Source organism: Echinops telfairi, unplaced genomic scaffold, assembly GCF_000313985.2.
Source record: "Echinops telfairi isolate 266 unplaced genomic scaffold, ASM31398v2 ScPeMD7_2;HRSCAF=8, whole genome shotgun sequence".
NCBI lineage: Eukaryota > Metazoa > Chordata > Mammalia > Afrosoricida > Tenrecidae > Echinops > Echinops telfairi.
This window is the reverse complement of record NW_022103898.1, coordinates 49,714,744-49,728,876: the sequence shown is the minus strand read 5'-3', so window position 1 is coordinate 49,728,876 and position 14,133 is coordinate 49,714,744. Positions and strand designations below refer to the sequence as shown.

General features: G+C 38.3%; 1 protein-coding gene across 1 annotated transcript in view; it reads left to right on the top strand.

Annotated features, from left to right (window-relative positions):
- The window catches only part of ACSS3 (acyl-CoA synthetase short chain family member 3), a 187,921-nt gene that overhangs the window by 82,106 nt on the left and 91,682 nt on the right, over positions 1-14,133 (top strand). Inside the window, exons 7-8 of the mRNA XM_045288656.1 lie at positions 6,793-6,873; positions 6,954-7,049. Of these exons, the coding sequence (XP_045144591.1) occupies positions 6,793-6,873; positions 6,954-7,049 (177 nt within the window). The remainder of the gene's footprint in view (positions 1-6,792; positions 6,874-6,953; positions 7,050-14,133) is intronic.

Here is a 14,133-nt window from a genome sequence, read left to right as displayed (position 1 = left end):
TGGTGGGGGAAGATAGGGAGAATCGATCACAAGAATCAATCTAGAACCCCCTCCCAGGGGGACAAATAACAGAAACATGGGTGAGGGATGACGGAGGATGATGTCAGACATGGAAACAGTAATCTATAATTTATCAAGGGTTTGTGAGGGAGAGTGGGCGGTTGAGGGAGGGGGAAGGAATGGGGAGCTGATATTAGGGGTTCAAGTGGGAAGAGAAGGCTTTGAAAATGATGATGGTGGCATATGTGCCAATGTGCTTGACACACTGGATGAATGTATGGATTGTGATAAGAGATGTAAGAGCCCCCCAATAAAAGTATTTAAAATAATAATAAAAATAAAGCGTTGTAGTCTTGGAAACCCACAGGAGGAGTTCTATTCTGTCTTCTAGGTTTGCCAAGAGACAGAATCAACTCAATCACAGGGAGGATGATTTTGGTTTGTGATAAGTGCTAAGGAGAAAAATATATCAAGAGTAAGGAAACAGAATAATGGATAACAAAGTGTTACTCCGTCAGGGAAAACTCTTGATAAGGTAATGTTTGAGGATAAGTGGAATATTTTCATAGTGAAATCCTTGGAAGGAGGCCACTGTAGGTAGAGGGTAACAGCGTGAGCCACGGCAAGAATTCCAAGATAAGGGCAGGCCTTAGAATTGTTAGTGTATATGGTGCGAGGTAGTGCATATGGTGAGAGGTGAAGAAGAAAACATCTGATATGTATACAGGGACAAACTGTAGATGATCTTAAAGTGTAAGTAAAAAGTTTTGATTGTATTCTGTATGTAAGACATGGAAAGTCCTACTGCTTCTTAAGTAAAAAAGAAATTTTAAGAAAGAAGCCATTCAATTGTTTTTTTCTTGGAGTGGTGTTATATGCAAAAACATACTAGATTGGCATACCACAGCAACAGTGTGCTGGAAATATAGATATGGAGATTAGTTTTCAGATCGCTTGATATTTCAAAATTTTGCCCAAGATAGGACACTTAACAGAGAGCAGCAATCAGACTTGATTTCAGGTCAGAGTGAGGCAAAGAAGTAGTCTATACCATTGCATCTAAGAACATAGGAGGGTGGCTTTGGATATTTACTGAAACAGAAACCTAGAGGAGATCATTTGGGTTTTGGGAAGTTAGGACTTTGGAAATGTTGAATATGATGGGTGCTTGAGGCATTCACATGGAAAAACTTAGGCAGCATTTTAAAATTAGTGTTTGGACTAAAATGTATGTCTGGAGCAGAAGATAATACTTGTGGGTCATTGGTGTTGATGCTGGTATTTTAACTTATGGGAGTAGATAAGGTTCGCAAAGTAGACCATACTGAATGGAAAAATCAGTTATCTCACAAGATAACTCAGAAATATGTAACTCTCCATTTCAGTGTACTTTGAGAGTTCCATTTTTTTGCATCATGTTATACATGGACAATATTCTCTGCCATTTATTTTATTTTCCTATATGCATCTGAGGATTTTTTTATCTCAGGTCCTAGGATGTATTTCATACTCCTCTGAATCAACTATAGCATTAACCTTAAAATTGGTCATAGTCAATTTTCAGATTATTTGTTGAATGTTTTCTTACTTCTTAAGTTAGTCAATTACTAAGACTGCTCTTTATTCATGAAATTCTAATTTAATTACTGGGACATCTGATAAGGATTAATAGTAACTACAATTTTAAAATTAAAATCACCAGAATAGAGTGCAGGAAAGGTTAACATATATGCATCAATGAAACATTTTAATATAAATCTCATTATGTTTCTCGTGTCTTGTTTTCTTGATGTTTGATCTTTATGTCATGAGCCGATTAAACTACTCTGTTTAAAAATGATAGTTTCTTGTGGACACATTTGAAATCATCTTTTGTAGATATATTTAGGCCATATTTGCATTTCTGCATCCATAAACCTAGGAGTTGTCAGATTGCTGTATGACAAGTTAATCTGCTTTCTGCTGCAAATATCCCATCAACCACAGTTGATGTGTTTTAAATACATTTCTGTTTTGTTCTTGGATTTTACCATTCGTTTTGGGTGCCTGTATCCATGATAGTTATAAGCACCAGATTACAGAGGAATCCCTCATCTGGTGGAGGTCCTTTTTTTGAGAGTGGAAGATTTAATGACAGTTATGTATTTTTTTCCCTATCTTGATATTATGGAAGAACAGAAATAACCAAAAAGCAATAGGAAAGAATTATTGCCATTTGGGATATTTCATCAAACCTAAAATAACTTGCTTCAGGTTTTCAGATAGCTCTCAGAGTGCTTTTGCAGAGAATACTCTTGCAGGTGTATAATTTTTTATTGATCTAAACAACTGTGAAATAGGGGCAAAGGTGAAGCTTGGTCAGCATTTTAACTGTAAGAACTGTACCACAGATAAGTGGTTTTGCATGTGAAAGTTGGGCATTGAATTCAATCACTTAAATTGTGGTGCTAGAGAAGAATACTGAAAGTACATGGACTGCTACAAGAAGAAATTGGTCTCTATGGACAAAGTACTCCTTAGAAGAAAGAATGAACTTTGTCTCACATACTTTGGACATGTCAGGAGAGACCAGTCCCCGGAGAAGGGGATCATGCTTGGTCAAGTGGAGGGGCAGCAAACAAGAGGAAGGTACTCAAGGAGATGCAATATTGGGCTCACACATAGGAACAATTGTGTTTCCTTCTCTCTGCACGGGTTGCTATGGGTCAGAACTGACTGGCTGTCACCTGGCAACAACATACGGGAAATGATAATATTAGTGAGGTACACACACCTTATAATAATGAACTATTTGTACCTAATTCACAATAAACACTTTTTTCGAAAAAGGTTGCAACCAAGAGATGGTGGAAAGTTTTTCTACTCTTGAAGACATGTCACCCCCATGAGTGAGGAGAGGCTGATTTAACAGCTCTCCCTCAGGCACGCCCCTCTGCTTAATCCACGTACCTCTCAGTTTCCCTCACCTCTGAGCTCCCCCTTGCTCCTGAGGCAGCTCTGCTTCATGGATGGCTGTAAGAAAACTATCCAACCTCTCCTGATCGCACCAGTTTCTATTTCATTTTCATGGGCTCATTGATGATAGCTTTGTGGCTTTCCTTGTCTTTCTCACCGACCCTTGCTGGGGAGCCAATTCTGATTTATCGTGACCTTTCTCGGGTTTATGAGACGGCAAATCTTTAAAAGAGCAGAGATAGTGCCATCTTTCATCTGCTTATGTTTTCAGAGTAAGCATAGATAGTACATATTTTTACTTCATATTTAAAAATTTAAATATATTGCATAGATGCATTTTTAGTTACTGCTTAATTTTGCTTACTTAGAATATGATGATCTATTTTTGAGCATTGCTTATGTGTTTTCAAAAGCTGAGCTGGGTTTTTTTTGTATTTTAATTTTAATTATCTGGAAAATATGATTACAAATGAGAACGAGAATGCTTTATCTTTTTATTTTTAGACACAAATTAATGCTTATAATAAATGCTTTTTAAATCAAAGCTTCCCAATATTTCCTGACTTTCAAACTTTTAATAACATATGTACTTCAAAAATATAAAACTACAGTTCTTTTTTCTACATGATATCAATTGTTCAAGGCGCCATGGTGACATTGTGGGTTTGGAATTGGACTTCGATCCAAAAAGTCAGTGGTTCAAATTCACCAGCTGCTCCACGAGAGAAAGATGAGGCTGGTACCCCCATCAAGTTTAGGCTTATAACCCTTATCAATGTTGGCTGTTGATCGGAATAGAATCACTCATTGTGGGTTTGACTAGGATCCTAAAATAACTTGTAATGATTTAAATTTGATTTTTCAAATTTTGATCAATTTTCAGAATGGTGACATATTACCATCTGATTATTCTGAAGTCAAGATTAAATAGTAGATCTGGAATCTGGATGGTGATTAAATGTTTGAGTGAAATTTTTATATTCATTTTTTAAAAAATTAAAATGAATTAGTTATCAAATACCAATGAAAAATTATGATAATGACAAAATATAGTTTCTTCTTTCTCCCTCAGCTTAATTTTAATTTATTTTCAATGAGAATCTTTGAGGATAGACTCTAATTCTTTTGGCTTTTCTGCCATAATTGCTAGAGCTATGGAAAGTAGTATTAATAGGAAATTAAATCTAACTTCTAACACATTTTCAAATGCCTTATCCCACATAGTCTCACATTTACGTCTCGTATTTTTGAGGTCAGATGGTTTTAATTATATGCCATTTTCTAGACAGAGCCGCAGTGATACCCATTTGAAATAGCCATTTTGAGAGGATCATTGATATTTAATCATCTATCCTTTTATCTTCCTAGTGTTGCAAATGACTTATCACTCAGCTTTGTTTCACTAGCCTGTTCTTTCTTCTTATCATGGTTTCTGGTTGAAGAATCTTCTGTGTGACATACTTTATAATTTTACCCTATTTTAACAGTATTTGGAATTATTGATAAAAGCAATACCCAAGTACAGGGATAGCTGTGTAGAGAGAAAATCTAAAATAAAGTGAATTAGTAACATTAATGATTACTGTCTGTTGATTATTTGGATACATACTATGCTTGAAGACATACACTTTTTCTTCAAAATGAATAAATGTTTTTAGGATACAAAATTACTCATGGGTTAATATCAATTTCATCAAAGTAGTAACCAATGGGAAAAGTCCCACAGGTAAACCAGATTCTCAATGGGCTTGAAGGACAGGGGACAATACACGCAAAGAATAGCCTATTGGTTAACACAGGAAAGTGTTCGTGTGAAAACTGCTAGCTCATGAGTTTTGAATATCCCCAGGGTGATCAAGCAAGCCAGCTGCATGCTAAACTTGTCAGAAAATCTACAAAGATGCACTGATATTTGCCAAGAGACCAGGTGTTATTGCTGGTAATAAACTATATTCCACACCTGTTTTTGTTGTTGTCATGAGGTGTCTTCGAGTCAGTTCCGACTCATAGTGACCCTTTGTGGGACAGACAGAAGTAATGCCTCATTCTGGGCCAGGCTCACAGTTGTTCAGCATGCTGGAGCCCACTGTGGCAGGTGTTTCCCATCCATTTTCTGAGGATCTTCCTCTCTCACACTGACCCTCTACTTCAAACACCTTGGTATCTATATTTTACGAGTGGCACCTGAAGAAAGGAGCAATTTTACTCACATAAAGCAATGTCCTTTCATTCCCCTGACATCTGGAGGAGTCCTGGAGGCACAATGGTTAAAGGTCAGGACTACTTCTCAGAAAGTCGGTAGTTTGACCCCATCAGCCAGGAGAGAGAGACAGGGCCAGCTTCTTCCTGAAAGATCTACAGCCTTTGAGGTGGTTCTAATCCATCACTAAGAGGTGGAACCAACTTCTTGGCATGAGGCTGGGATGCAAGTATGTGTGCTAAAGCCACAGAACTATTCCATAAAACACAACTAGTAGCACATTTATGAATTACAGGTAAGATTTCACTTTTAGGAGAATACTTATTTTTCACATAGAGAAATGATTGTATTCATAACTGATCTACTAAAAGATGCTTCAAAAAGACTTGAATTTCCCACATAGCTCAACTTTCAGTTAAATGATAGGCTTATAGGGCGAGCAATAACACCAGGGAGTAGGCAACCATTAGAACAAACATCTAAGCAGACCAAATGGGCAGCGTTTGCACAGGGATAAAGCTCAGAAGGGAGGAAAAGAAGGAGGGGGGGGGGAGGGAATGCTGCGCACAGGGGAAGAGTAGAAGGCATGCTGTTACATGGTGGGGCTTGCAGTCAATGTCACAAAATGTGCATGGATTGTTGAATGGGAAATCAATTCGATTTGTAAACTTTTGCACAAAACTCTCTCTCTAACTCACACACACACACACACACACAATTACGAAGATAAAATGACAATGAAAAATTTTCAAATCTTAGCTCCTATTCATTCTAAAAATCCTTATGGTGATGTCTTATCAAGCCAATAAGGATTCATATTTATAGTAAAATAATAAATGAAATTAATTATTAAATATATCCCTGGTTTGTATTTCTGATAACTTTCATGCTCAGTTTTCATATATTTAGCCTTGTATTGACATTGAATATGCTCACAATGTGAATTTTTGATGTTTGAAATTGATTTACGATATACAAATCCTGACTTTTGCATAAAATGAAACACACGGCAGATCTCTCCGTCTCAGATCCATTGCATGGAGTCTGGTTCTTCATGTGCTAGTGCGTGATCATTATCAATCGGAATCAATTTGATGGCAATGGGTTTGGTAGGGCGATGCCAGCAGTGAGCGTCCCAAGTGTAACATTATCACTGGGCTTCAGTTCGCAAATGGCTTTCTCCTCAAGAGGCCATTATTATTTAATAATCTTAGGGGCTAGGAACCTTTATGGTAGCTCCCGTCTTATGCCCACAACTACATTGTACTTGCAGTGAATTTCATATTTGTATTCCCAGCTTTGTTTTGTAAGCAAGTCTGCAAATGAGATACTCTATTACTCATGAAACATGCTTTTGCAGATTATTTTTCACTTCTTAAAGTTTCCTGTAAAAGGGAAAGGAACGTTCTGTGAGGACAGATTTTGGCAATAGTGCTGAAGTGGACAGTTCATTCTGTCTCTTATTGGAGGAGATAAAGAAATAGGGTTCAACTAAAATTATATGAAGGTCAAAGTAACGTGTAGCCTATAGAAATAAAAAGCATTTAAAGCCCAGAAACATGTTGGGGCAATAGGAAGTCGGCGAATCTTTTTCCGTACCGTTTGCTAACTGGAGATGAACTTTGTCTTTCCTTTAGGGTGTGGTTAGGCCCACTGGAGGCTATGCTGTCATGCTAAACTGGACAATGTCTTCTGTGTATGGACTTCAACCTGGAGAGGTAATCATCGTTTCCCAGAAAGATTCCCTGGCATTGCTCCGAGGAAGATTTGTTCACTTTATTATCATCTTACGTTTTAGGTATGGTGGGCTGCTTCTGACCTCGGCTGGGTTGTTGGGCACTCCTACATCTGTTACGGACCTCTGTTACATGGGAACACCACCGTTCTTTATGAGGTAACAAGGGAACACAGGCAGACGATGCTTCTTTTACGGGACCTTTGGGAACAGCAGGTTTACTTCTCAAAACTTGGGTGGAATCCAGGAATATTTTAATATCTTCTTCCAACCAAAATGATTATTTTAAAAGAGAAAAGATGGAAAAACAGGAAAATAGGAACAGGCTTCCGTTAGATTGCTGTTATAAGGTGCCAAGGAGTAGTTCCTGACCCATTGCAACCCCAGGAACAACAAAAGGAGATGATGCCCAGTCTTGCACCATCCTTACAGTTGTGGCAGCTACTGGGCTGCCCCATCTCATTGAGGGTCTCGTCTCTTTTTGGATGACCCTTCATTTATTGCTTCAAAGAGTATTCTGGTTGTACTTCTTCCAAGACAAATTTGGTCTTTCTTCTGGATATATTCAATACCCAATATAATCTGTGGTTCCTTTAATATTCTTCTCTAGTGACATATTTCAAGGACATCAATTCTTCTTCAGTCTCCCATATTCCTTGTGCAAATTTTCATACATAAGAGGCAATTGAAAATATCAAGGCTTCAGTTAAAACTGGAGATAGAAAACTATCTAAAGTTTTCAAAGTGACTTTTTTGCTTTTTACCATTCTAAAGAGAATTTGTGAAGTATATTTGTATAATATAGTACAGCATTGATTCTATGACTGCAGCTTCCATAGATGTTGATTGTGGATCAAGTAAAATGCAATTCTTGATGACTTCCATGTTTTCACCATTTATCATGATGTTGTTTATCGGTCCAGTTGTGAGGACTTTGGATTTCTTTATTTGAGATGTAATCCATGCTGAAGGCTATAGTCTCTGAGCTAAATCATTAAGTGCTTCAAGCGTTCATTGCTTTCAACAAAAGAACATTTAGCAGCAAGGTGTTAATAAATCTTCTTCCAGTAGAGATGCTGCATTGTTCTTCATATTGTTCAACTTCTTAGATTATTTATCTCAGTAAACAGATTGAATAAGCATGGCGAAAAGATACAACTGTAATACACATATTTTCTGATTTTAAACCACTCCTTAGTACTCACTTCCATTTGAACTGCCTCTTCATCGATGCACAGGTGCTGCATGAACACAGTTAAGAGTTTCCATTACTTATAAGGTTTTCCATACTTCTTTATGATTTACACAATCATAAATCACAGATGGACAAATTTTTGGTATGCTCTGGTTTCAGCCAAGACCCCTCTGACATCAGCATTGATAGATCTCTGGTTTCACATTCTCTTCTAAATCCAGTTTAAATTTCTGGTAGTTCGTATTAATGTATTGCAACCATTGTTACCATTATCTTTAACATTTTAGTTGTGGTATAATTGCCACATTCTGTTGTATCACCTTTTTTTGGAATAGGCACAAGGACGGATCGTCGTTAGTTCTTGGCATAACAAGTGAGCACCTACAGTGCTGTGTCCATTTGTTGAAATGTTCCCACTTGTATTCAGTCAATCTCTGGATCCTGGCTTTTCATTACTGCCTTCATTGCAGTTTGAGCCTTTTTGTTCAGTGACATTTGCTCTTGATCATAGCTGATTCTAACTCATAATGACCCTCTCCAGGGGTCTGAGGCTGTTGATCTTTATAGGAGCAGATAGACTTCGTTTTTTGAAAAAGAGGTGGCTGGTGGGCTTGAATCATCAACCTTGCAGTCATGCATCTAGTGCTTACCCACTAGCACCATCACGGTTCCTTTTGTGATCGTGTACTATTCCTTACACAGGGTTGAACATTGACCGCCCCGTCCCCTACCCCTTATTTTTTGCTCTGTGTATTCTTTCCATCTGCATTTCACGCTTGCTGGGTTATGTCATAGTTTGGCCATATAATCCTCCAATATTTTAACTTAGGTATGAAGGTTTTTTTAATTCTTTCAGCTTGAAAAATTCCAAACACATCTCTCAGTTTTGATTTTCTGAATCCAAATCTGCCTATTCACTTATAAAACCTTTTTTTTTTTTTTTGGTCTCCTAAAGTCCCCCTTTGAAATCTTCTCTTCAGCTTTCACTTGATCAGATCTTCCATTTGCTTTAACCACTCGAAGGTTGGTTAGGAACACACAACACAGTTACATAAACAAAAATAAATAAATCGTCCTCTACACGTAGTGCAGATGGGTAGTAGTTTAAATCCCTAGGTATTACATCTTCTATTCCCCAAACATGTACTTTGGACATGTTATTAGGAGAGACCAATCTCTGGAAAAGGGTATCATGCTTGATAAAGTAGAGGGGCAGCAAAAATGAGGAAACCCTCAACAGGATGAGTTGATACAATAGCCGCAGCAATAGGCTCAAACGTAAGAGCAATTGGAAAGGTCGTGCAGAACTGGGTAGTGGTCGGTGCTGTTGGACAGAGGGTTGCTCCGAGGTGGCACTGACTGGATGCACCCAACTAACTGATTGACTGACTGTTCTTCCGATTTCTTCCTACCTTTGTGTTGCTCTTTATTTCGGTCCCTAACAGTAGGTTCTTATTCTTAGCTCCATTTTCTCATTCTCTTTATATTTTCGGAGTCATGTCCACATGTTGTTAGGAGATACAAGTCCCTAGAGAAGGACACCAGGCTTAGCAGAGAGTCCTTGAAAAAGAGGAAATCCCTCAATGAGATGGGTTGATGACAGTGGCTGTGACAATGGCTCAAACTGAAGAACAATTGTGAAGATGGCACCAGACTGGTGGAGTTTTGTTTTGTTGCACACGGGGTCTCTATTAGTTGGAACCAACTCAATGGTACATAACAACAACTACAACAACAATCCCCACACATTTTGAATTTAACTGTTACTGAATAAAGGCCAGATAGTAAAACCTCTTTCTCTATGTGATCTTTCTGCTGAGCACTCACTCACTTCTGGCGTCCTCTACATAGCAGAATTTGGGTGCTGTTAGGTGCTGTCAAGTCATAGATACAACAGAACAAACACCGCCTATGTTTTTGCTCTCTGCACAATAATTACTATGTTTGGACACTTTTTTGCAGTCACTGCATTAGTCCGTGTTATTGTGGTTACTCTCACTTTTCACTAAGCACCTGTTTTACCATGCTTGATGTCCTTCCTGGGATTGTCCCTCCTGGTACCATGCTCAAAGTTCCTAGGAGGAAGCATCACCAGATTTGTCCCCGAGGAGCATTCAGGCTCTGCTTCTTTCCAGACAGACTCCTTCATTCTTCTGGAAGCTCATAGTGTATTTAATATTCTTCACCAACACCATGATTGAAAGACATAAGTTCTTTCTTGGTTTTACTTATTCACTGCCTAGTTGTAAAGTATACAGGAGGTGATTGAGACTGGTTTGCCTAAGATGCAACTGAATCCTCAAAATGAACCGAATTTGCACAAAGTAAAATCACCATCTCCACTCCTCCCTACAGAACACATTTCCCTCCATGTTCTTTGTAATTCTGCCAATGATACATGTATTCATCCAGAATTCATAATTAAGAATTTGAGAGTGATTCTAACTTCATTTTTCTTGCATCTCATCCTGTATTGGTTAATGCATTCTGTTGCATCATTGTAATTGGTCACTTTATTCTTTTGCATGCCTTTCAAAAAGGTCCCCTCTTCTTCATGCATCTTGCCATGTTTTCTTTAAAAAGATTTTAAAACTTTGTACTGTGAATCAGATGAAGGCTTACAGAGCAGATCATCAGTTTTACATTCGACAGTTAATACACATTTGGCTTCAATTCATCCATTGCAATTCCCTCAGTATTCAAACATTTATTACAAGTCACTCCTGTGCTACCTAACTCATCCCTCTTCTTTCCCAAACTTCTATACGTTGTCTTTGAATAAATGCTTCCCTTTTGATCTTAAGCAGGTGATTATTCTAACATGGGGGTTATTTCATTTCCACATCTGACCTAAAAGCCATAGTCTCCGGGGGTCCACTGTCTCTATCTGACCAGACAGACTGGTCTGTTTTAGATTTGGGGCAGAGGTTCTCAACCTTCCTAATGCCATGCCCCTTTAATACAGTTCTTCAGGTTGTGGTGACCCTCCAACCAGAAAATTATTTTCGTTGCTACTTCATAATTGTAATTTTGCTAGTTATGAATCAGGTGACCCCTAGGAAAGGATCATTCGATCCCCAAAGCGGTCATGACTCACAGGTTGAGAACGGCTGAGTTGGGTCTATTTCAACATTTTCTCCTACTCTACACAGTATCTTCTAATGTCCTTTTTCGTGCAGTTGTAGTGGTTGCCAAGTACCACCTAGTTCTTTTGGTCTCGGGGTTGTGGAAGCTGTGTGGTACATCACACTGTTGTGCTGTTTCTCTAGGCCACTTGAATATCGTTCAGTTTTCATCATTCTTTCTTGCTATGGATGGGAGAAACCAATATTTGTATCTTAGATGGCGACCACAAACTTTTAAGACCCTAATTGTTACTCCCTCGTGTACTATGTACAACATTGTCTTTATGAGCTACATTATGCCAATCCAATTGATCTTGGTGTTCCCTGAGACAATGGTTCTGATCCATCATTTCCTCTAGGTATTTGGTTATGTCTTAAGAAATTTTCATAACATTGCTCCCTGTAATGCACTACCACGTTCATGGTTATCTTTGCACCAAAATGTAAACAGATATATACAAATGTCCCCTGACAAATTTCTGTATATTCATGAGTATACTTCCACCCTCCTTCCCATACCTGTTCAGCCTGATTATCTACCCAAGTATCTACTTGTAGATCACTACCATTTCAGAATTTTGCATATAGCAATATTTATCTCTGTTGCCTTTAACACTTCCCCAATGTTTTTGCCCTGCTTTAATCATTTCTTGCCAACCTCCCTCTTATTGTATGTTACTTTCCTTTCCATTGAAAATCAACCCTTATCTGGCATCTAGCCAGTGATTTTTCCTCCCACCTCTATTACTATCAAATAATTTGAAATACTATCAAACAGGTGCAGAAAACTTGGCTTGTCTTTATATAGCAGTTGTCTCATAAAATGTTTCTTCATTTGTGATTGATTAATTTTACTCAACATGATGTCCTGCAAGTTCATCCATGTAATGAAGTCCTCCACACATTCATCTCTACAGTTGATTTATGTTCTACTGTATGTATGTACCAAAACTTAAAAAATCTATTCTTGTACTGATGGCCATGTAGGTTGTTTCCATCCTTTTTGTACATGGGTTTGCATATAAACATGTGTGTCAAGTAGAGAAATTGCTGAGTCATACAGTATTTCCATGACCAACTTTTGGAGGAAACATCACATCATGCTGCACAGTTATTACCCTGTTTTACAGTCCCACCAGCAGTGGATGAGAATTCCAGTCTCCCCGTAAACTCTCCAGCCTTGGTTGTTATCTGTTTGTTGTTGCTGTTATTATTGGTGATGGTGGGGGTTTTTAACTTTGTGATTCATGCTGGATGGGGTGATATAACATTGTTGTTTTGATATACATGTCTCAAATAACTAATGATTATGAACATTTCTAATATCTTCTGTGTTAGTCTGGGTTGACTAGGGAAACAAATTCAGAGAGAGCTTTAGATCAAGAAGTTGCTATATATATCAGGAGCACATTGTAGCCCAGTCCAACTCAAGTCCGTAAGTCCAATACTAGTCCACAAGTCTGACACTAGTTCATAAATCCCTGTGCCACAAACAATGACACAAAAAGCAGGAAGATCGCAGGCCTGTGGGTGAAAAGTCATGTGGATTCAATGGTGGCAGAAGCATCACAGGGCTGGCACAGATCTCAGCATGGCTTGTCAACAAGAAAGTGAATACAGAGATAGAGGGATTTTCCCAGGATCCTCCATATGAGGAGGTCACGCCCACCAGGAGGCACCATCAGAGCGTGACCTGATTGACGGGCTGGCCTCCACCCCTATAATTCAAATTGTCACGAAATTATGTAGCTACCACTTCTTTGCTGAAGTGTCTTTTAATATCCCTGCTAGTATCCTTTGCTGATTTAAAATTTTATTATTTGTCTTTTTCCTTTTGAAATGAAGTTTTCTATAAATAGTCCCTTGTCCAATATGTCATTGCTCAAATGGTCTCTCACTGTGTGTACTCTATTTTTACCATTTTGGTGAAATAGTTTGATGCACCTAATGATCTGTTTAAGAATATCCAAGTTATCTAAATTGTCTTCTCCTGCTTGTGTCTTTCATTACGTTTGATAGCTCATTGATCCTTCTGTTAGGGCCCCTGTATTTATCCCTACTTTTTCAGTGATACGCTTTTAGTTCTAGAGTTTACATTTAGGCCTTTGATTCATCTGTAATTTTTAATTTCTATTTGATGTGAGATATGATTTCTATGTTATTCATCTGAAAATGGATATCCAGATTTGCTAGCACCCTTGCTTAAAAAGACTTTCTCTTCCTGTGCTTCAACCCTGGTTAAAGATCAGCTGTCTGCTGGTGGATGGATTACTTAATTCTGGTTCATCAGTCTGTGTATCTATTGCTGTGCAAGTACCAGGATGTTTCAATGCCATGGCTGTGTATTAGGTTAGAGATTAGGAAGTCAGAGGCTTCCTACTCTGTTCTTCTTCAACAGTGTTTTGCTTACCTCAGGTCGCTTTCTTTTCCATATAAAAGAGGTGGTAGTTTTTCCATATCTTTAAAGATTGAGTGATATTGGAATCTGGATCAGGATAGCATTATATGCGTCGATCACTTTGGGCAGTATTAACATTTTCACAATATCAAGTCTCCCTATCCATGCAATATTCTTCCACTTATGTACGTCTTTTTTGGTGGTAGGGTTTTGCAGTTCTCTTTGTTCAAGTCTTTTATTTATTTGGTTAGATTTATTCCTAAGTGTTTCATCTTGTGGGTGGCCATTGTAAATGGTAAGGAGACCTGGTAGCAGAGTGGTTATGAGATAGGTTGCGTTCCACAATGCCAGCAGTTTGAAATCATCAGCTGCTCTGGGGAGAAAGATGAGGTTTTCTTCTCCTACGAAGAGTTTCAATTTCTGAAACCCATGTGGGTTTCTACCCTGCCCCATAGAGTCACCATGCGTCGGAATTGACTCAGTGGCAGTGACTATTGTAAATTGTGTTGTTTTCCTGATATCCTT